The 25569-nt window shown below is 31.7% G+C and overlaps 1 protein-coding gene and 1 long non-coding RNA gene across 2 annotated transcripts; both read right to left on the bottom strand.

Moving 5' to 3' along the window:
• Positions 1 to 13102: 13102 nt before the first annotated feature.
• On the bottom strand, positions 13103 to 15311 carry LOC133192761 (uncharacterized). Its single transcript, XM_061328773.1, has 4 exons — positions 15267 to 15311; positions 14809 to 15128; positions 14102 to 14263; positions 13103 to 13505 (listed from the first exon to the last, which is right to left on the bottom strand). The coding sequence occupies exons 1-4, from the start codon at positions 15278 to 15280 to the stop codon at positions 13333 to 13335; spliced, it is 669 nt and encodes a 222-aa protein (XP_061184757.1). The 5' UTR covers positions 15281 to 15311; the 3' UTR covers positions 13103 to 13332.
• A 4085-nt stretch (positions 15312 to 19396) lies between these two features.
• LOC133192245 (uncharacterized) lies at positions 19397 to 23334 on the bottom strand. Its single transcript, XR_009721793.1, has 3 exons — positions 23306 to 23334; positions 21459 to 21500; positions 19397 to 19535 (listed from the first exon to the last, which is right to left on the bottom strand). It is a non-coding gene; the product is annotated as an uncharacterized LOC133192245 (long non-coding RNA).
• Positions 23335 to 25569: the final 2235 nt, after the last annotated feature.

The following is a 25569-nucleotide window of genomic DNA, read 5'->3' on the forward strand; positions in this document are numbered from 1 at the left end:
TTCATATAATTGCTCAGAATGAAAAGAAATTGAGATAACAACGCCAGTGCAATAAATTTTCACAGCGGTAGGCTTCGTAGGAATCAACATGAGGTCATATAGGCCTAATTATGTTGTAAAAATTAGTGATACATCAACTTGATAAAAGACCATTGATGTTTATTACTGAATGCAAAACATTGTAATTAGTTGCTAAAATACACAGTTGCCATCTTCTAATGCTGCTTTGGTCATTAAAAGATACAGTTATAATGTAGGTCACACTTAAGTTAAAAATAGATCACACTACAGGGTGTTGCTAAAATATACCTGACTCTAATTTGTTTATTTTTTTAGAGGGTACTTTTTTCATCTGTACATATTCTATTTAAAAACAAATTACTGACATGCATAGAATTTGTAACATAAAACCTAGCTATGTTTTAATGATGCTGTTAACTCTTAATTAATTTACTAGGAAATGAGTTGATTTCATTTTGAATTCTCAATTTCACTTCATTTGAATAAAAACTTTATCATATTTTTCTTAAAACTAAACAACAACTTTATAAAATAAAATTTGTAAAGAATAAACTGGGAGAAGGTATTTTTTCCTGAATTTTGGGGGTTGGATGGTCTTTTGCGATTTGAAAAAATGTCGATAAAAAATCTCCAGCTTTGAGACCCAAACTCCAGCTGAAAAATTTCAAATCTCCAGTTGTGATTTTTCAGTTCTGTCACATGTATGGTTTCCTTCCTAATATTTTTCAGATAGAATTATGTTTATTTTTCAACTGTTAAAAAAAATCACTCAGTCACTTATATTTTCACCTTTGTATTCATTTAAATAAGACCTATGTGAATTGAGCGACTTATGCACAATGTATGAATGTTCAAAAACAAACAAACAAGCAAAAAAAAAAAAAAAACAACAACAAATAAATGAAATTAATTAATTTTTTTTTATTAAAATCTTTTTTCGTTCAACAATCAAAACAGAGCAAACAAACAAAATTTTAAGTAAGTCTATAGATATAGTCGTTTTATTTTAATCTTTTATATCCTATACAATCAGGGGCGTATATACACATAGGTAACGGGACGTTTCGCCCCCTATTGACGGTTCGCGCCGAGACCATTCGCCCCTAAAGACCTTTCGCGCCTAATTTAATCTACAGTGTCTATAACGATATATTACGATGTTTTAAGATAAATATTTATACATAAGGTTAATATTGATTTTATCAAAAAAAATGTTTTAAAGTTACTAAAAAAGTTTTCATGCTTAAATTGTTGAAAATAGGCTTATACCATAATTAAATGTATAATTATCCATGTGCAGATATAATTATGTTTATTCAGCAATCATAATTCTCTGATTCAGTTTTGTAATTAAGGTGTTATAACTATAATTTGGAGACTCTCCATGTCAAGATAAAGAGGAGAATTAAAATTATGAGACGGGTGTCAAGTTCATTTTACCGTTGCTCTATAGGATGCACACTGACTCCAATTTTCTTTGTGATTTTGAGTAATGCTATATAAGTACTTATCAAAAATATACTTCTCAACAGGAGCTCATAAAAAAAAAATCAGGTCTGACAATTTCTTTTTTTTTTTTAATTTTAGTATGGTTATGGGCGGGGGAGGTTGGGGGGGGGGGGGGTATGTAGCTTGATATAGAGATAGATTGTCAGTTTTCATTCTCTACAGGTGTATTTTGGTATGCATCATCTATTAATATTTCCCCCATACAGGCAAAATTATCTCAATCAGGTCTTTAGAGTGTCGCGTCTTTAGTATATTGATTGAACCAATGGACTGGATTAATATAACACAGTAAAAAAGTTATTAAGAAGTTAATAATTGCTGTTAACAATTGATATTTACCGCATAATTAATTAATTGATCTTCGGCGCGAACCGTGGGGGCGAAACGTCTCAGCGCGAATGGTCTTTTGGGGCGAACCGTCCCGCCCTGATGTAGTGGTATGATCGACTCCTGGCTGTCTGTATTGGTGAATTTCGTAAAGTAAATATAACTGTAAAATCTTCTAAAATTACATGTACATGTATCTTTTTTTTCCTTAAAGGTCATAGGAAACGATTCTTAACACTAGGATTTCACTTTTTAAACCTAAAGCTATATATGAAAGAATGTTAAATTACGAGTAGTAATATTTTTTGGCCTTTGTTCTACTGAAAAATAAAGATGAAAACTTTTCCACTTGTTAGTTTTCTTACCCGCTTATCGTTCTTGATTTTGTGTTTTATGACGTCACAAGAGCCCACTGATGTAAACAGAGCATTAGACTAATGTATTTCTACCATATTTTATCTAGTTAATTTAAGCTATTTTTGTAAATATAAATGTGTCTATGTTTTCGGGTGAGTTATCTGATTTCGTAGTTCATGCAGTCAATTCAGTTTGAGCGAGTCGTTAATAAGGCACGGCAACTCAAAACTGGGGCTTTTTATCGGAGGATGATCCTGATGAATATCCTATATAAAATTACGCTTAAATTAAGCTACAACTTCGATTACTTACTTTACATCAAACCTTTAGAAACAAAAAAATATTTCCCTGTTTAATACACATATACGACATACCAAGAGGATTTCATCGTCATTCAAAAAAGTTATTAAGTCTTTTTTATTCCAAGAAAAATCGCATAATTCAACATAGAATAGAGCAATTTATTAAACAGTTAAAAGTGACCTTTTCTGCTTAGAATAAAAATTTTGATTAAGCCTATAATATTCTGTTAAAGAAAGATATATGACACGTATGTGGGGAATATCCCTAACGTGAATCCCCAAAATAAACACTGGGTCCATGCAGTGGTATTGAAATCCATGATAACAGGATAAGCGCGAGCCACTGAAATTGTCAGCGTTTTGAAGTTTCGTTTTCCCCGATCTGAAACACACATATTGCTGTTAAAACGATACAGCAATAGAATCCCTGAGTTTATGACATGATCGTATTCTTCTAAAAATATATATATATATATATATATATATATATATATATATATAAAGAAGAAATGTTGAGCCCAGAGCAAATGAGATTGTTACGATGCCGATACTTTGTGCAGTCACGGTTTGACTCGACAATATCGATTTTTGAAATACTCGGTATGTAGTAGTAAACAGTACAGTCCGTGATCAGTTTGCAAATCCATCCATCATTTGCGAGACTACAATTTTAATATTAATGTTCTTTTTAACAGGTAATAAAACTTTTGAAATTATATCCTTTACAGAAAAAATCCCCCCGTAAATATGATATACACTGGAAATACAAATAGGTTTATATACGATGATAAGTACTGATCTTTGATAAATATTTTAACAAATTGATGGGAAAGATACCTACCTTTTTTGGGGTATTTTGTGTATTAAATTTTACTAAATCAAAAAAAAAAAAAAAAAAATGTCGATTTCTAATTCATTCAATATCTACATTTGGTAGAATCCTTATTCTTCATAGAAATATTTCCACATGTTAGAGCTGCCTTTTTTTTTTAATACATAGGTCTATATGTTTAAACGGCGTTTGTACTAACTCGCATATATACAAGTTTACGTTTAGTTTTTGCAAGAGTTGTTTTTAACCCATCTGCAGTGTGTTTAAAAAATGACACGATTAAGAACTTTAAAGAACTTTCAATTACAAAAACAAAGAAATAACAAGGGGGAGGGGGGCGTCAGAGAACTGGTATTGTTGGTGATGTTGTACAGTAAGTGATTTAAAGACTGTGTCAAATGATAAGAATTGATTAAATTGTATAAAATAGTAACACAAGAATTTTTTTTTCTTGTTTTTTTTTAAGCCGTGTGATGCTACACAGCAGGTGCGTATAGTGTCATCATATACTGATACTGACACTAAAGTGTTGGACTCTGTGTGAAAGTAAAACTATGTTGTAAATAAATGATTTCATTAAAACAACTGCCCTGGTTATGAAAAATGAATTCAATCTCATTCTCCCTCTCCCTTCTTTCTCTCTTCCGATCGCTTTATTTTTCTCTCAATAGATCGAAGTGTTAAACGATGAAAATGATCACATTTTGACTGATAAAACATGCAAACATCTTGCAAATATGCAATGGAATTTTTAAAAAGGAATACTGGCCTGTTTGAAGATCGTATATTTATACAAGGTTTTAGCCATGATTATGATATTCTTTAAAATTAAGCTGCAAAATGACATGATAGTTTGTAAACATTGCGTAGCTTTGAACAGCGACTGGGCCTTACTGACGTCATATGCTAAGGGAGATAAGCAACGTTAGTCAAAGTGAATTTTCACGACTGAGTAATTTTGATCGACTGTGCTGTAGCTATCTTGCGTAAAAAATCCAAAAAACAATTTCAATCTTATTTTACCAGCTCAGATGAACTTATTCCAGTATGTAACTCAATATGTTCAGGTAATTGTCTCCTATGACCTTTAAGGTTAAACTAAACACATTCCAGTCATTCTACAAAAACATGCCCATTTAAGATTTTTTTTTATGTCGCTTACAAATTTACCGTTGTACTAACTTAACTATAAATTTAAAGATCGATTTAATTCAACTCTTAGACTTAACATACATCCATGGTTTTGTAAATATTTACCGATATATATGCAGTTAAAGTTTTGATATAAACATAATGTAATGTTGAAAAACGTAATCCCCTGCAAATCTTAATGTCGCTAGTCATTTATTTACAAATTTCAAGATGAAATATATTTATATTTTAAAGAATAAATGCTTTAATATCCGTTTATTTATATGAATTTACATGTCTGTATTGAAGACTCATTGAATCCATAAAAGTAAATGGAAATTAATATTCTTTAATATCATAACATTTATGTTGACTTGACTCGTCTTCACCTTAAAAAATGACCTTTTTTTCTTGGAAACATTAATAGCCCCACAAGCAAAGTTTTGGGATATAAGTTGTGTGATTTACTAATTTTTTACTAATTAGTTTATTCAGGATATAACTTTGGGCAATACAGCCCATCAGTTTACAAAAATAACATATAATAAGATATATTACAAAATTTAAGACTCTCAGTGAGCCTAAATAGGGGGGTGAAACCCCTGGTCAAGTGTTCCTCAGTCCCACAGTTCCACTCATTTATAGTATACAATAATATATATTGAACAAATTAAGTACAATACAATAAGCAGCACAATACATAATTCAAAGTTATAATACCATGTATAGCAATGATGTTTTAATGTACAGACATCTGAAAATATAAACCTAACATAGATAGAAATTAAGTTAACCTGATTGATCTTCGTTGCGTAATATTAGAGCATAATGAATATATTTCCCTAAACCAACTAAAGTAGATATGCGGTTGGTACCCAACAATTGGATTAATTTAAAAGTACTTGGCGATTTGTAATAATATTCATTTATATATTTTTTTCCTTAAATTTAGGTATCTAGGGCATTGAAGAATGAAATGGAATTCGTCTTCTATTTCACGTGTATTACAAACATCGCATAATCTATCCTCTCTACTTTTGCCTTGGTACCTTCCGCATTCTATGTTAAGATAGTGAGACGAAAGTCTAATGCGGGAAATGTGTTTTTTTAAATTACTCTGAAAAGGTTTTGTTAAATAGGATTGCATTTTACAGAAGTCAGATTGGACAATATGTTTATATAGAAAGCATTTTGACGAATTATCCATAAATGCAATGCACTCTTGGAGGTATATATCTAGGATTCTATTTTTATACACATGCATAAAATGAGCAAAGTTTATTGCTTGCTGTTTTATCCAAAATTCTCCCAGACCCAATCTAAATAGTTCCAGTTTTACATCACGCGCCCAGTTTACACTTGTTCCCGACCCATTCTCTGCATCATATCGCAGGTATTCATAAGAAGATTTTAAAATGCAGTTTTCTGTTTTTAATAATTTACACCAGAATTTCATAATTTTCAATTTCCTTTGTATAATAAGTGGATATCGTCCCAATTCTCTATAAATCATATAATTGCATACATTGCGCCTAACACCGAGGGTAATTTTACAAAAGGATAAATGCAGTCTTTCAATTTCCGGAGATTTATGAAAACCCCAGATTTCGCTTCCATACGAGATAACACTTCCAACATATGTATCAAAGAGTTGACATCGGGTTTCGACGTTGAATTCAAATTTCTGTATATTACGGTTTAAACCAAATAATGCTTTTTGACCTTGTTCAGCTAATTTCTTTTGCGTAACATTGAATTTACCCTTATAATTTAAACATAATCCTAGGTAATTAAAAGAGTCGACAATTTCCAAAATTTCATTGTTATATGTCCATGAAAAATTTACGCATCCTCCTTTTCTGAATACTAAAATTTTGGTTTTTTCAGTGTTAACAATCAAATTCCACGAGGTAACATATCCGTGTAACGCGTCAAGCATATACTGTAATTCTTCGGGTGAGTTAGCGAATATTACGGTGTCATCTGCGAACATTAAAACAAAAAGATTTAGCTCCCTTAATTCTACGGATGGGCATTTGTCGTTTATGAAGTGATTTTCCAAGTCGTTAACATACATATTGAATAGTATTGTGATAACACTTCCCCCTGGAGCAACCCGGTGTTTACTGGAAATTCTACGGATATCTCTCCAGCATTCTTGACACAAGCGCGCACGTCGACATAAAGCGATCGGATGATTCGAAGGAATTTTCCGGTAATCCCCAATTTAATCAATTTATACCATAATTTTTTTCTGTTAATTGTATCAAATGCCTTTTTATAGTCAATAAAACAGCAATATAAACGTTGTTTATTATTCAACTTTTGTGATATTAAACTTTGAAGCGCGAATATCGCATCAGTAGTTGATCGGCCAGTCTGAAATCCAAATTGCGCATCAGTGATAATATTTTCTGAATTGTTCCATTTCATTACTCTTTCGTTAAGAATTGATGTAAAAAGTTTTCCTAGACTGCTTGTGATGCTGATACCTCTGTAATTTCCGGGATCGTCAGTTTTTCCTTTTTTATAAATTGGAATAATAATTGCTTTAGACCACGATGTAGGAAATATACCGGAATTGAAAATTTTGTTGAAAAGGGTCAGTAGAATAGGGAGAATTATGTCACTAAACTCGGAAAAATATTCATTGATCAAATAATCGTTTCCCGCGCTTTTGTTCGTTTTCAATCTGCGTATGCAGGTTTCAATTTCCTTTGGAGTAATTTCAGTGTCTAAGAGCTCGAATACTGGGCTATTTAAAATATCAGTATCCATATAATTAGCAATCGAAATATAGGTAGATGGTGAATCATTAGCAAGGTTACGAAAGTGCTAAAAAAATTCTGAAAGTGTAACTTTTGAGGTTGATGTATTTCGTTTACTGAAATGTTTAAAGAATTCTTTAGGGTTGTTTTTCTTCAACTGCTGCACCATATCACCTTGTTGTCTCTTGTATTGATTTTTTAGTTTCTTCTGAAGTTTTTTGTATTCACTTTTTGTTTTAGTAAGTCTATTATAATTTATTTTACTATGAAATTTATTATATTCTTATATAGGAATCACATTTTTCGTGTATCTATGTAATCATGCCTGGCCGGGTAAGCTTTATTTTATCCTTCCTTCAAGAATCCAAATAACCTCATCTCTTCCTCAAAAGTTGTAACTGTGGTTTTATTTTAATGGCCTATGAAAAATTAGTCCAGATTTAATTTAAAATAATATATGCTGATCAATCATCGGGTTGATTGAAATACATGAGAATTAGAGAACACCTTATCAAATATAGAATGAAATTTCACTCGCAAAAATTTATGAATAAATAAGAACGAGGGCACTTTAGATTGGCTTTCGGCAGAATCTGGGCGCACTTGAAAAGTGAAAATTTTATTGATATATTACGTGAAATTTTAGCATTCTTTAAGTTTTGATGTATCGGATTCCTGTGAAATAGGAAAGAGAAATATTTTCCTGATATTGTGTTTTGATTTGCCGAAAAAAACTTGAAAATTTGCCATAAGAGTCATTTTGTACAAACTGTTACATTTTTAAACATGTTTTTTCTAAAAATTTGCTATCTCTGGGTAATCTCTCCATGATTTTGAAACGTTATTTGTGTGTATTATAATTCAAAGAAACGAATAAACATTTGTAAAAAAAAAAAAAAAAAAAAAAAAAAAAAAAAAAAAAAAAAAAAAAAATGGAGAGAAGACCTAGAGACCATAAAAAATGAAATTTTTCGGGGAAAAAGTCCAATGTGTAAATGCGGTGCTTCATTGTCGATTTAAAATCCATATCATGTGTAGCGATTATATATAATTCAGTAGTATGCGTTATCCGTCCAATGCAAAGGAATCGATAATTTTGTGGTTCGATCCTTACGTGGCAACTATTTTTTTTTTAATGCGAACAGTCGATTCATTTATCAGTTTAATTTTATGTACTGTTTTATTTTAAAATGGATAAATTCTATTTCTGTTGCACCGAGAGCGAAATCAATTGTTCCAACATACTGATACTTTAATTATCGGCCGATCTATTTAGTGGTTGTGTTAGGAAGTGCACATGGGGAAATAGTGTTTGTTTTTTTTAATTGTCTCGATGGAATAATTTTTTATTGATCATAGCATGCATAAAAGTTATGGATAATTTTTTTTAGAAACATGTTTTATATTGTCTATTTATAATTGATAGTAATGCGTTCAAATTTTTGTTTATTTTTAACAAGATATATTTATAATGATTTCACCAAAAGTTTATACAAGAAGCGCTCCCTAAAGTAGGAGTGTGTAATGTTAAAATCAACTCAGTACAAGTTTTCATTACAAAAGAGAAAAATTGGCATTAAATTTCGTTTTGAAGTTGCTGCAGCTGCTAATTACACAACACATTTTTTTTCGACATTATTTTCACATTTATCTGTTTATTTATTTGAGGTGTTCATCATCTGCAGACATAGTCAGCAACATCAAGACATAGATCCAGGGGTATCATGATCAGCACGGTGAAAATTTTGCGGCCGATTTGATGCTTTGTATCAATAAATTATCTTGTATACAAATGTACTCGTAATTGCATTTACCTATACCCTTATTATATTATAGGTGTTTATTATTTATATGTAAAGCATTACTGTGTTATAGAGTGTAGTAATTATTAAGATAAGCGGACTTAAATATAACAATTTGACAAGATATTTCAAACTAAATGTAACATTCTCCTATGTGCATAACTTTGGAAAGTCTGTCCAGCCGACAGTTTCGTACGGATGATTCCTGCAGATAACATGCCCATCTTCTTTGAAAAATTAGAAATTGGAATAAATGAGAGCCGAACAGCGGCTTTGAGTGGATGGTTCCCAAGTTCTTCGAAGTAAGACGCAAACAGATGATTGTTTTAATCTTGCCTGTTCTTTCCGTATACGCCACTCCCAGTCTTGCAAGTTTTCCATATAAAACAGTTTCAGTTCTTAATTCATGCATGTCTGATATAATAATTTGCCCTCAACTAATTCTTAACTCATTTAGAATATCAAACAATTCAGATAGAATGTTTATTAGAAAATCAACATTTTTGTTATACACCAATCATGTCTCCGAAAACTATTTTCCTCTCCACACTACTTTCCAAAATGTCAGCCTCTATATAAAGGTATCACACCGGTAATTTTTTTCACTATGTAATTCTATATAGAATAAAAAATCATTAAAAATCAGGTATTGGAATTCATGAAAAAATATTTAGCAGGAAGTGTTAAACGTTACCAGTCACATCAGCTGACACCAAAAAATAGGGTACGTACACGGCATTTTCTGATTTTTTCCATTCGCAAACAGGAATACCCTCAAAACCACGTGTATTCAATGTGTTTATAAACATCCTGTGTGCACCCCAGGAAGTGGCCTCCTATGCCCCGAAAGAAATAGTTACTGTCAAAAACCTTTGATATTTTACAAAGTACATAAAATATCCTAAGCACAGATACCAAAAATGTAAAAATAGAATAAGGGAAAATAAAAAATTTCTCACAATAAAAAAAAATATTTCTTTATTATGTATGGAACTACAATTGACTAAGTTCCTTTTGATTGGTCAATTACCGGTGTGATACCTTGAACACTACTTCTGATTTCTAACAGCAGAAGAAAAGTTAATGTCGCAGTTTCGAACATTTCTTTAAATTTTATTATATTTATAACTCTTTTTAATTTGTTTACTTTGCACATGATATGGAGTCCTCCATCCCAACAAAGGAAAGGTCTAATTGTTTTATGAACTCTTAGTTTTGTAGTTTTCTTTTCAAGCTTGGGAAACGTGGGATCCATCCCTCAAAGTTAAGAGACAATAATTAATTGCATTACGCCACTCTTTGGGCAATATCAGTGATTAGCAGTAATAACACTTTTATTTTCACCCTAAATCTAGACTGCACCTTTGGCATGAATACAATAAACACCATGTGACATCGCCAACAAAAAAAGAAAATATTCAATTTATATTAAAAAAAAATGAACAGAGACAATGCATCAATGTTAAATAAATTTTATAAAAATTAAACCAGATTTCAAATTTCAACATCACAGTATACTTTCGGGGATAAGAGAACATTGTTTTTCTTGGTTACTAGTATAGTCATCGCTTCGACTTTCCGAAATCCATAATGATATACAAACCATATACTTATTTTAATCGTCCACTAATTCAAGAAAGTTAGGTGACTACTATATCTTTGAACTCATACTCAAAAACAAAGCATTTTATACCATCTGCATATAGTGCCCGAAGATCTGGTCCAGCGTTAAACCCTCCACAGCGTATGTTAAAAAGAGAGGACTTAGTGATTTTCCTGAAAAATGTAGGAGAGAACTAATAGAAAAGCAGATTCCAGCTAGGCAACTAATATTCCCCAGAATACACTGCATTATAGTATTTGAAGAAATAAGAAAAAAATAAATCAGAATCGTATTACGAAGTTCTCACAATAAAGTGTTCCTAACACCACACAATCTCTCAACCTTCCCTGTCAAGTCGAAAAAAAAAAAACTCGGATGTAGACGATAGAATACAATGATTCTCTTAGATAAATACTAGTACTGTGTGGACAGTGAATCGTCTCCTGCGTATTACCGACCATGCAGGACAAAATGCCACAGAAACAAATATCTATTTGCTGCTATCAAACATCTTTGTTATCCATTATATACAAGGTCATGCTGTTTTAGTGTTATAAATGTATGTTATTTGAGAAAATATCTGTTTCCCATTTCACACGTAGTATCAGATAGAGACATTCAATGATGATGAAACGTCGTCGATGTATCTAATTTTTCTGTTCACGTAGAAATTTTAAACAAATTCTGCTTCATACGATACAAAAACAGTTCTGCTATTAAAGGGGCACACTTAGTAACCATGGAAATTCCAACAGTTTGTTGAAAGACCTGGTCTCAAAAGACTACATAGATATTGTAAATGAGGAACCCAAGCATCTGATCAATATCAACTTCAGGGTACATGTGTGCAGAATCAGAATACTAGTATGTCAGAGTTCCATTTAAATATTTTATATATATATATATATATATATACAGTGCCCACTGTCCAATCCGACAACTGTGCAATCCGGCACACTGGACTTTCCGACCTCATATTTTATTCCCAAAAATTTCTTTATTTTTTATATAGAACAAAACACTGTATATTCCGACCACTGTACATTCCGAATTCCGGCGCTTTTTTGTCAACAAAACTAGATAATTACATTATGATTTCACCTGGGTAATCCGACATAATCACACAGGTGTTCCGTAATTAGCCGCTGGCCAGGTAACATGAATACCCCGTTCGGCCACAAGATTGGTCTACTTAGAGAGTAGTTAATTACATGTACTTTGAAAGTGTTTATGTAAGTTTAAATGATCAGTTTTTGAATTCAAAAATTAGGCAATCAATTCTCTTTGTTGTTATCAATTTTATTCTCACATTTAAGAAATAGTTTATCCACGCGACAGAAAATAAAAAGAGATATTTTGATTGCATTTACCGTACAGAATAAATAAGATTTTTAGCTTGAAATTAAAATCAAACATGCAGTCAGTCCTTCATAAAGCCATGTCGAGAAAAAAAAGAGCATGGCGAACGTAACATGTAGACAATACACAAGTTGAATGCAACATCTTGCCTAATAGAAAAAGTTTCATTTCCTGGTTAATATACACTGAATTAAGCAAGGCTGTGCACATAAAAGATTTGCGGGAAGCAAAATACCGCTTTAAGCTGCCCATTAAATGTTAAAATATTACGACTGTTTGATAAAAATTCAATCGCAATCACAATGTTTTAGAGATACGTCCCGTTTGTATGAAACGTCGCGTGACAGTATTAATAGCACAGTCTATGTTGAGAAGTAAACAGTGGAGAAAAATCGGAGAGAAATGTAGTGTAGAAAAAAATAATACCACTGTGTAAAGAAGGTACATGTAAACGAAATATTTACTTTAATATCTACTGCTTTAGTAAAATACTACAAATTAAATTGCAACATCTCAAAGCGATCGGCAGTTCCATCTCTTTTGTCCATTTAAAAAAACATTGTATATTACTACAGAGGTAGAAATGCTAATTAACGAAGGTATATTTTATACAACAAAGAAACACACAATAATTATTATACCAATATTTTGACAATTAAATATACATGTACTCTAAACCTAATGAAAAATTTGTTTTTGAAGTCATCTGACACCAATCATAATGTTAAGAAATATTCAACACTGGGTAATCCGACACACTGTCTAATCCGACATTGATTTTATTTCCCGCAGCATGTCGGATAAGACAGGTTTCACTGTATATATATATATATATATATATATATATATATATATATATATATATATATATAGGTGTCAAAAACCTGGTCTATAAATTAGTGTTTAGTGTAAGAAATGGTTGTATAAAGAGTTAAAAAGTCATACATTTTGGTGTTATACCTCTTGGCAAACTTCTGTGCTTAGAGTAGACTGATCAAATAACTGCACACTCGTCATATGAACAAGATAGAGTCCACTCATTTGTTAAAGTCTTATCGTTTTGAGTCCCATAGCTCCAGAGAAGAAAGTAATGAAAATTTCAAACCCTTATTTTTATTTTCTAATTAACGTGAATAAAATGTGATTTCTCTTAAATCAAGGACACCTCTTGACAAGTTTGGCTGAAACTGGCTTATTCTTAGTAATTCTGAAAAAAATTATTCAAAATTATAAAAAGTTTTTAACAACAGACAGACGATGGACTACTCCTGATCAGAAGGCTAATTCGGCTTCAGTCACTGAAGTAAAACTTTTTAAGTTTTCAGGCATTATCACGAATCTTTCCTCTGTTTCTTTTTCTATGGTTTTTCTGGGCTTCGTTTGTTAAACCGTTCTCACTTGGCACTGCTATCTTCACCCTCCTGGACACAATCACCAATATAAACAACACAACTTCGCCAACAGTCAACAAGAACACTGTGATTGGAAGATATGCTGAAACATAGAATGAAGAAAGACCAATTTTGACTGCTGATGTTGTAGAATTTCAAAGCAAAGAATATAAAATGCTGCTATTCTTAGAAGAGTCAAATAATTTTAAAAACATTTTTTCAGGGTGGGGTAGACAGGGGATTACAAAAGCAACATAGAGAATACATGTCCTTCAATGTTTTAATTTCATAACATGTAAACATGTTTATCATTTATCTCGAAAGCATATAATTCATTTATTTTTGTACATAAATTTACATCATTAGTGTCCTTTTAAGATGGTCAACGTTTATAACAAAAAATACCAGTTGGTGGTTTGATAAATTGTGCAGACTGAGAATAATTCTAGGATTGAATAGTTAAAGAGTTGCAATTTAGTACAAAGTATGTTTTAAAAAAAAGTAAATACATGTATACAGAGCAACAAATGCATGCATATCTGATATAGAGCTTTCATTCGGAGTTTTGAAGTAAAACCCTTGATGACTGAGTACACGTATTAAATTATACAGAGTTCAACAAATCCTCTAACTCCATAATATTATCAAGTCCACAACCCCCGCATTCATTCTATGATTAAATATTATGATAGTACTTACCTTGTGACTGCTGTTGAATTACTTGAATTAAGGATGTGGGTGGATCAGTTGTGTCAATCTGGCCATTTCGCGATTCTTTATACTTTAATAGTTCGTTTTCCATCTTATCCAATTTTTTCTCCATATCAACAAAAGCCTTCTCATTAATACGAAGTCTGCTTTCTGTTATTATTTATAAATACATTTGAATATGTTATGCTAGAACAATGTAGATTTAAAAAAATGAAACGTCATATTTAAATTAAAACTATATTTTTAAAAAAAAAAAAAAATGAAATGTATCTGACACGGACATGTAAATTTTGAATTTACCGGGTGGCAGTAAATTCAGAATTTAAACTATATATATGTCGTTAATTTTGTTTAAATTTTACTGTCACCCAGTAGAAATATAACATTGTATATTTGTCTCTGCATCCGGTAATTCAAAATTTACAACCTGACAGACACAAGACATATCCATTACGTGAGCATTATTTTATACATTAACTGAATCCAACTAACTGAAATACTATATCATGTCATCTATAGTATCATCTGGTAAATTTTCTGATTTTTTCTTACGTACTCACTTAGCTTTCGATTAGGTAAGAAATATTTTTTTTGTCATTGTTGTTTAATTGATAATAATATTCTGAGAAAAAAATTATATCGACCAACATTAAAGTATTAACCTTATAACAAATATGAGTAATTAATACATGTACCTTGATCTATAATAAATTTTTGCTGTTCTCTCTGCTTCTCTACCAGTGTTTGCATCTCCATTTTGTTCGTCTGCAAATAACTGGTGATCTTTTGGCACTCTCCCAATGCCGCTTCTTCCGTTTTTGTCAGTTTCGATTCTAATGCTGTAATATTTCCCTGCAAAGTTTCATTTACCCATTTCTCATGGTTGAGCACGTTTAATTTCAGATCATGAATTTGACTAACATTTGTCACCAACTTTTGGTCATCTTTCAAGTTGTCCTTGAAAAAGTCTATAACAGTGTGGAGAAAACAGCTAATAGCCACAGACGCTACAATACTGAAAACAGTACATACATATCTTTAAAAGAAGTAACATACAGACACATCTCATATCAAAAATCAAACATGCATGTTACGTTTACTCTCACATGTTTTTTATGTGAAATGTATGCATTGAATCAATTTCGTAACTTACGAGCTGGTCTGCATATTTCCGTTCTACCTCATAACAACTATGAATGTTTTACGGAAACGAAAGTACGCTAAGAGTGCATCGGGTAAATATGCAAGATAATTGTCAGATATGATTTGACTTCACGTTATCTGTTTGTTTTCTTGCTATCCGGATTCATGTCTTAAATGGCACGACTGGTATAAAATTAAAATAAATAAGCAACCTAAACATGGACTCCCTTCCCAAGTTATTTGTAACATGATGCCCAAGGGCCTTAACGGTCACCTAAGAGGATAATACAACAATGTAAAGGATTCAAAGAAGTAAACAAAATAAACTAATAGATGAAGCTAATGCCATGTTGGCCAAGAGAAAGAGGATGACCAGGGATCAACAAAATAATGTCTTAGTACTCAGTTACAAATCTTAAAGTAGATCTATTTATTTGAGTGTACTTGCCCCCATTTCTCACTATCACCATGCAACTAAACAAAATACATTGCTTGAGCACTAATTCTTAAACCTTCTCATTTCTTCTTAGATTGGCTTCTCTTGGCTTTGAAGAAATTTTAATGCATACAACGATAACGTATTTTTGTCTTATTTTTATGTATCTATTATTTACAAGTCTACGTACCCATTAAAACAATAAAAGTACTCTTTGATTATATATTTCATATATAAAAATTCTATAATTCTCTTATTTAATTGACCTTTAAATGACATTAATTACAGTGATTAATTATCATAGGTAAATAGCAAAAGGGAATAATTTCTCTCAGAAGAATACAAATTAATACAACCCAGCCCAGCATCAGAATACTTTATCAAGTGGTATAGAATATGGAAAAATCTGGTAAAAATACCCTTTCTTATTGCAACTTTAAACTCTGTTTGCGTAGAAAAAGAACAGCAGATTTTCAAAAAAATAATGCATTTTCACAATAGACTCAACACAGGCCCACCCTAACACAACTAGAGGTATTGGAGTAAGCTCACAAATTAGCCCCCCCCCCCCCCGGCTGCAATTTTTTTAAGTGCCTATTCAAATTTTATAAATGTGACCTTGAACTTGCCAAAAAAGACCTTGGTGAAAAAGAAAAACATTGGTCATAAATAATCTTAGTGAAATGTGGACATCTAATGTTTCTTAAATAGACCTGTCATGAAATTCACTCTTAATACCAGTGACCTTGAACTTCGGTCAAGGTCATGACATACCTTCTGATCATTGACAATCTCTTTACCAAGTATGATCTTCCAATGATTCTCCATTACAATTTTATAAGCTGGGCAAGAATTTTATACTTTTATGCCAGTGACCTTGAACTTGCTAGAAAGTATTTTTGGTCAAGGTCATGACATACTCTCATAAATAATCTCTGTACCGAACATAAACTTTCAATGATTCTCCATAACAAAGTTATAGCCCCAACAAGAATTTTATCCCTCTTCTGTCAGTGTCTTGAACTTGTTAGAATGATCTTTGTTCAAGGTCATGACACAACCTCAGGTCACTAACAATCTCTGTACGTAGTATGAGCTTCCAACGATTCTCCAATACAAAGTTATAACCCGACAAGAATTTTCTACTTATTCCGTTAGTGACTTTTAACTTTTTAGAATGACTTGGATCAAGGCCTAGCAAACTCTCTGACCATAACAATCTCTGTTCCAAGAATGCTCCTAATGTTTCTCCATTACAGAGTTATACCCCCGAGCAGAATTTTATACTTTTTGATGTCAGTGATCTTGAACTTGCCCAAATGACTTTGGGTCAAGGTCAAGACACATCCCGAGTTTTAAGCGATCTCTGTACCAAGTATGAACTTCCAATGATTCTCTATTACAAAGTTATAGCCCGGACAAGATAGCACAAACAGACGAACTTCGTTTGCGGGACGTATGAAAATCCCTGACCCAGGAGCCATGAAATTCAAAATTTCGGAAAAGGCACACTTTCTCATCATTACTATGTACTTAAAAGTAGTTTATCTGTTCAATATCCGGGACACAGGAGATGATTTTTAAAAGAATGAATGCATTTCACTATGTAATAAATAGAGCCCACCCTAACACCAGGGCCTCTGACACAGGGGCCGAGAAAATCATAATTTTGGAAGAAGCACCGTTGCATATCATAACTATGTATTTAGTATGTTTGCTACTCAAGAGCAGAGAGATTTTTCAAAGAAATAATGCATTTTCACTTTATAATCCATAGCCCCCGCCGCCGAACCCCTGACCCTGGGGTCCATGAAATTTACTATTTTGGAAGAGGCACCCTTGCTCATCATAACTAAGCAAATTTCCTCAGTACCTATGAGCAGAAAAAAAATTAAAAGAAATAATGCATTTTCACTATATAATTAATAAAGACCCCTCCCAAAGAACCCCTTATCCTGTGCCATAAATTTCACAATTTTGGAAGAGGCACCCTTGATCATCATAACCATACACCTAGTTTATCTGCTAAATATACAGGGGAAGAGATTTTTGAAGAATTTATGCATTTTCACTATATGATCATTACAGCCCCGCCCTTACACAAAAACCCTGACCCTTGGAACATGAATTTCACAATTTTGATAGAGAGCTTATGCTATTACATCCAAGACAACAGTTCAACTGCTTGATTTCCAGGAGTAAAAAGGATGGTTTTTAAAGATTGCAGATTGAGGCCTCAGGCGTCAAGGGGGGAGGGACCAAGAACATTCACAATATTTGCTTTACTCACAGATGCTCTATGCCAAAATTGGTTCAGCGGTTCCAGAGAAGAATTTTAAAATGTTCAAATGTAAATGCGCGAAGGCGGACACAAATCAGACAGCAATAGGTCACCTGAGGGACTCAGGTGACCTAATAAAATGGCAGTACATCGATACAATCCGGGCCAACTCATTTATTTTTTGATTCATAAAAGAACATACCGGGAATAAGGTGTAAGAAAAGAAAAAAACGCAATTCCCAAAATGGGATGCTCGCACGTTACATATAGCTCTAGCCCAATTGGCCATGTTATTGAGACAAATTGTTCAAAAATGATACAAGTACATCAGTATGCATTGGATAAGAACATTTTTGTTGACACTTTACTATACTATACTATACGCTACTATACTATACTATATTATTATACTTCTGTTAAAATGTTTCCTATATAAAGTTAAGAAGGTAAACTAACTATCTTTATAGTCTCAAAATTTCCACACATAGCAAAGCTATACCCCAGGGTATAGTTTTTGCTATCCACCCCTCGGAAAATTTTCATGCAATTTTTGCCGCCAAGTTTGATTTCTTGTAATCAATCTATAGATAGACTTATGATGTCATCCTAACTTCAGTAGCATTGTGACGTCATCAGGATTTCAGCTCATTCTAGCAGTGTTATCTTATTCCAAATACTTGTTTAAAACTTTTATAATTATTTTTTTTTCATGTTTTTACTATCGAACTGTAGTATCAGGTAAATCCAACCCTTAGAAATTATGATATACATCAGTATAATAAAACGCTTATCCACTGGCTGTGAGTGGGATAGCTCTTTCATCAAACCCTTGACAGGAACTATTCCCCTCGGGCAAGCCCTCGGGGAATAGTTCCTGTCGCGGGTTTGATAAAAGAGCTATCCCACTCACAGCCAGTGGATAAGTGTATACTATACTATACTATACTATACTATACGCTACTACAGATACATTTGAATGAAATAGCAACAAATTTAACACATTACTCTCGGGAAATTTTATTAAAAGAAAGTCATAGACAATGAATAAATAATTGAAAGTCAAGTCTCCCTTGTTTTCAGATCTTTGAGAGCAATTTTAGAGAAATCTAATCCGGAAACTTATAACTCCTGGTAGTCAGTGGTAAGTGTTATTGCTGACACAATTTTATCCCCTTAAGCTGACCAGAGTCCTAAATGGTTTCTGAGGCATTCTCTGTCATCACAGCAGTAAACTTCTTCATATTTGGTCGTTGATTGAATTAAAAGACAATCACTCCTCTGTATAATAAATTAATATATTGTTTTTCCATTTTAACGCTAATAATTTTTCACGATATTGAATAGACTCATGAAGTCAACAACAAATCATCATGGAGAGAGATAAAAAAAAAAATTGTTTCTTGAACACTTATTTTTAACTAAAAAGAAACTTACTGGCGTACAATGGGTTTTAAAATGGTACAAGTTGCCAGTAAAGCCACGCGCCATGCAGGTCTCCCCAGTGCCACAAGTTTGATTCCATTCACAGTTATAGTTAATATCGCACGTTGGGCATGGTGTTCCTGTACAATATTTTAGTAATAGAAAAGTTAATTAACAATAATATAAGATAACAGCTTTGTATAGTCAGGATGTATTAATATGACACTTTTTCCAGGTTTACAAATTTTAATTATAATCTTGAGCTTTTATAGTTTTGGTTCATAAAAGTATTTTTCGAGTACCTCATGTATCTCTATGCTATTATTTTTTACTTATTTTAATAGAATGCATTATTTGTCAAAGTTGTTTAGTTCATGAGCTCTGTGGTAATCACTGACACCCCCCCCCCCTTTTGATAATGCGTTATAAGTGAGATGACTTTTCACCCATTTATACAATAATATTTGTATCTTTTTAACAATAGTTTTTGACCTTTTCATAAAAGTTGATAATAAGATATTATATGAGGTGTTATAAATGGTAAGCATGGTTTTTGATTTATTATCATGAATATGGTGTTTAAAAAAACACTACAAGCGCTAATTCAAGATTTGCACTAAATTTAAATAGGATTTGGAACTATTCAAAAATAAAGAACGACAGAAAGTACATTAAAAAGGACGAGAGTTGAATACCTAGAGGAATGTGACACTTGTGAGATCTTTAAGCAAAAAGTATAAACGTCAAGTAAATAAACAAAAATTGAACGATGAGACCAACTTTAAAACAATGTTTGCCTGCCCTCTCCCTACTCAGGATGAAAAAATTGGGTCTGTAGGTAGGTGGGAAATTATTGGGGGTTTTTTTCACAGAAAATTTTCAAATTAATGCTGAATTTTTAAAATCTTTTTTCCGGAATGCATAAAAATTAGGGATGGCAACGAATATTCGAATATTTCGAACATTCGAATATTCATTCGATGAGTTGATATTCGAATATGAATTTAAGATTCGAATATTCGGCGTTTTTCAGATTTCATAAAAAGAAGAACTGTGGTTAATAAATTTTGATTAGAACCGTGCTGGAATTATCCCTGTTTAATATTTTGTTTTGAGTAAGGTGTTAAAGAACTGCACAATAATGCTTTATATATAATACAAAACGTACTTTCATAGTTTTTATTAGTTAGATACGATCGGATGTAGAATCGAGGACAACAAAATGAAAACCTTCTTAGAATGTCTAAAAGACTTGAAGAGTATAATTATCAAAATAAATTTAATTGATCATTGAATGAATGTCCGATATAATTAGTCTGTAATTAATATTGTAAAGGGCTCAATTTCAGAATAAATGTGTAAATTACTTGATTATCTCGGGTTGTACATAATCCTGAATTTTATATTCATTATCGGGGAATTAGTTAATTACCTAAGAAAATTGTCTATGGAAATATTTGTTTATATTCTAAAAACATTGTATCAAAGGTTATAATCATACATGTATCTATTATTAGGCAGATAATTGTAATTTATTACACGTATTGAAATCTGAACAGTATACCGTTACGAATATATCTTACATTTGGTAAGACGACTGGTTCCACAGTTGGAGCTACTATAAAATATAAATACACGTTTCATTTGCTAAAATTATATTTTTCTACATTTAAATCAATTATTTATTTCAAACGTTGACAAATATCAAATGGAATTTCTTACTGAACAACTACAAAAGTCTTCATACAATTTTACTTCCAATACAAGTATACCTACGCTAAACCTTCCACGAGAGTAGGATGATGCATATTTAAAATAAAACAGATTTTATTTATTTTATCGAATATTCGAATATATTCGAATACTTTCTTTGAATATTCGAATATGAATTACTGACAAAATTGACATCCCTAATAAAAATATTGTTTCCTGGGGTTTAAAAAAAAAGTTTTGAGTCGGGCCATTTCTAGCCAATCGGTCGGGAGAGGGCAGATAAACAAATTTTTAAAGATGGCCTGATTAGAAATGCATTATGTATTTAACACGTCCTTCTTGTGACTTACCAGACAGAAATGATTCTGAGATTACGATGGTACTAACGATAACTACAATGAAAAACAAATATAACAAAAAATACAACCAAAAAAAACGTATTAAAAATAGGTCAGGGTATTTTGCCTAAAAATGCCTGTTGCAGGGTTAGTTTCTCTTTGTTCTTTCTACATTATATAATTTGTTAACCTTATTATGTTCCCGAAACGAAGATTGGAAACATATCATTTTTTACTTTCTTTTTTCAAAATTTCTTCTCCGGTACTTTTTTGTCCGCGAGTGTTCTACTATCCGATTGAGATGAAACCTTTTTAGGGTTAATAGGCATGTTGTGTAGATGTGCGGAACGAAGGTCATTTTGCGCGCACATGCATGCACGTGTGCGCGCGTGCGATGAGTGAAATGACTGGTATACTTAATATAGCATAACTTTTATATTTCTTGATGAATTGCTCTGAAACTCAGAATATAAAGATACATTAGTAGTCTAGATAAGATGACATGGTCAAATTAGCATGAACCCACGCGCATGCACATGCGCTTCGCTCTGATTGACTGATACAAAAATCTCAATAACTTCCTTGTTTTTTGACAGAATACTTTGAAATTTAAAATTTATGTATAAATCATGTGGTTCTACAACACATCACAACATAGGAAATTTCTTGAAAACACGCACATGCAGGTATGCTGCAATCTGACTGAAACTTTAAATGGCTACAACTCCCTTGGTTTTCAACAAAACAGGATAAAAATTATAATATAGATAGTCGCATTGGGCTCCTACATTACGAAACTATCAAAATTGAATTTGAATGCAACGTCATGCATGCGCGTGTACTGAATTCTGATTGGCTAATACTTAAATGGTTATATCTCATATTTTTCAATGAAATTCTTTGATATTTAAAGCTATATGTGGCGTATCTGAGCTAAAAAAATAAAAATACGAGATTGAGTGTAGATAAACATGATATATGTTATCTACGTTCAAATTAAAATTTTCACCTATTTTGAACTTGAATAACCTCGTGTTTCCTTAGTTAAATTGACTTTAAGTTGTGTCTGTTATTTAGATGCGGAGTCGGTAAATAAATCGGTTATTGTTTTAAATTTTTGATATCTTTGAAACGTGACTGATTTAAATTGTGTAATTTACAGGAAAGTCCTATCTTTATATAAAGTAGTGAAACAAATAGAAAGATCTTTTTAATTTTAGTTAGTCTGAACTTTAAAAAAAAATACACCATATATGACTTTAAACAAATGTATATGTTGTGAGACATAAAAAAATTATGTGAAAATGTAGAAAACATGTGCAAGCACATGCGATAAAATTTGTTTGGCTAATACCTATATGGCTATATCGGAGTAGTTTACCAATGAAATACCCTTAAAAATAAAGTGTTCATCTATATTACAAAAGTATTGCCTAATTTAATGAAGCTTGTAGGGAATGGGGCATCAAAAGGGATTGGGGAGCCGTTTAAGGAACATCTGTAACGGTCCCCGTTACAATTAGCACTTATTAATATTGCATTTAGTTTTTTTGTATCGTGATGACCTTGTTGACATTGTAAGGCAACGTACTTGGGCTGTCAGAGGGGAAATGAAACTCTTACATTGATCATCTCCTTTTCTCACAGGAACATAAACAATGTCCAATATTTACTTAGCATAGATCTCAAATGTACTTGTATTGTGATATATCATATATATAACTATTGCAAAAGATCATGCGGGTGACATGCATCTAACATCTTAATATATCGAACAGCAAGAATATGTTAAACACATGCAAAAATATAAACAAATGTTTTACAGAAAAAGAGAATTAAAAGCTTATACATGTACTTACAAATAACTTGTAAAATGATTTGGTTCGACTTCATTCTTGACAAAACAAATGAAAATGAACTTGTACAACGCAATTGTAATCCTTATCAAAGACATAAGAGTTCTATTTAATAACAGATGGTTTATTGTATATCACATTTACATGTATGTATGTTGTATTTATCACTGTTCAAAGAAATAAAATATAATTGCACGCTACTGAGTGCATGATAATTGTTTATTTAATCTTTTTTTCAAATTATAATTTTTTTTTTCAAAAATCTAATTTTATATAATTCAAGGATTATTTTCTCTGAAGAAACTTCCATTTTTTTCTGGTTTTGAAACGATTCGGGACATGAATTATAATAATGGTAATTGACTGTTACTGTACAACTTTCTTCACAGTTTGCCACTAGCTACTGTATATTTTAGCCATGTATATTTATTGGAACAGTCAAAAGCACAATAAAAAATATTGAAATTGTTTGTCGAACTCTTCATCTTAAATTTTGAAGAAATGTCCATACTTTGCATTACCTGCCATAAGCATTTTCCATGAACTGTTTAAGGTGAATTACGATATCTGACGACTCCAGGAGTAGACTTCATTCCTTTTTATGTACGTATTGTAAAATGTGAAAATTGCATTCATTTTGTCCAATTTTATAAGAAAGGTCGTTAATGGAGTCCTTTAACATGAATGAAAGTGGGTTTGTTATTTAAAAAGAAACTGTGAATTTTGATGTATAAACTCCATATTTTGTATTACCTACCCCCTTCAATTACAAGTATAAGATTATTGCCAATAATGCACATTACCTATCAGAGCTGGGATCAATTACTTTGAAATGTAATGCATTAATTACAATTACCTTGAATTTTTTACCATTACAATTTTCGGGTCACTACCATTACTCTCGTTCAGAAAAGTAATAACATGTAATTAAAATACAATTACTTCGATAAAATAACGAATTACATTACACTTTAAACGAAATTAACGCAAAATTAAAGATCACACAATTTATATGCAAGTTAATTTTAAGTCAGATTAATTGTAGTATTTGATATTTTGGATCCATTTTTTCAATTAAGTTTATGTCTACAGTTGACAAAGGAAAAGGATTGGACTTTGAGTGTTAAGTCTCTGATGTTAGTTCTTTTTTTTTCTTTTCTTTTTTTGAAAATAATTAACATTTCATACTTTACGTTTTACAATAAAATGATATAATGTTGTAATTTGAAAAAAAAGTATGTAATGATAATTAAATAAATTATTACTTGTAATGAGCTGACATAATCAAGGAATATATAATATAACATAAAAAAGGTCACAATTACTGGTACCTAGCTATGAGAGTTGAGGTTAGAGGTGACTCTCAAGCTCCCAGAAATGAATGATGGTCAATATTTATATTTGGTCTTAAAGTTTCCCTTCGTGTCGTCTGTAGATAATACTGATCTAGCATCAAGTTTATCAAGTCCATTTCACCAGATTTCACCAGAATGAACTTTGAAAAATCAAGTTTAAGAAGAAACTCATAAGCCATATCGCTAACCTGAAGACTTTGGCTAGAGGAAGCAGAAATCAGTTCAGTATTGAAAAGATTGAATATATAAGTGGTCTCCCCACCCCCAGAGGGGCAGGGGAGGGTGCATGAATTTGAACAATCTTGAATTTACACTAACTGAAAATGATTCCATATTTATAACTATGACTAATCATGGTTTTGAAAGATTTTTACAGATTTTTTTTCCTATATATTCCTATGTAAAAGTTTGATCTTCTGTTGTGGTTCCACCCTACCCCTAGGGGTCATGATTAGAACAAACTTGAATCTGCACTACCTGTGGATGTTTCTATATAAATATGACTTTTCGTGGCCTTGCTGTTCTTTGGCTCAGATGAGCTAAAAAAAGTTTGTATGTCACTGAAAAGTGTCACATGTCACTTCTTTTGAAGCTATCCTTGATTTTATACAGTATTGTCAAGAAGTTTTCTATAAAACAATTATTTAGTATGTCAATCAAACACACTATTGTTTAATTAAAAATATAACATTTCAAAAAAGAAATGTATAAGATAAGAATTTAATTTCAGGATTGTAAAATATTACTAACAAAAAAAAATAACAATCAGTGACCTTGATTTGTCTCAGATTCAGTAATGAAAAAAGATCCGAATACGAAACATAATTGAAATGTAATTGAAAAGTAATGGTTATTACTGACATTTTTTGAAAGTAATGCATTATATTACAATTACTTAAAATTGCGATATGG

This window comes from Saccostrea echinata, unplaced genomic scaffold (assembly GCF_033153115.1).
Source record: "Saccostrea echinata isolate AGI-Se365-2 ecotype Australia unplaced genomic scaffold, CSIRO_AGI_Sech_v1 ptg000025l, whole genome shotgun sequence".
NCBI lineage: Eukaryota > Metazoa > Mollusca > Bivalvia > Ostreida > Ostreidae > Saccostrea > Saccostrea echinata.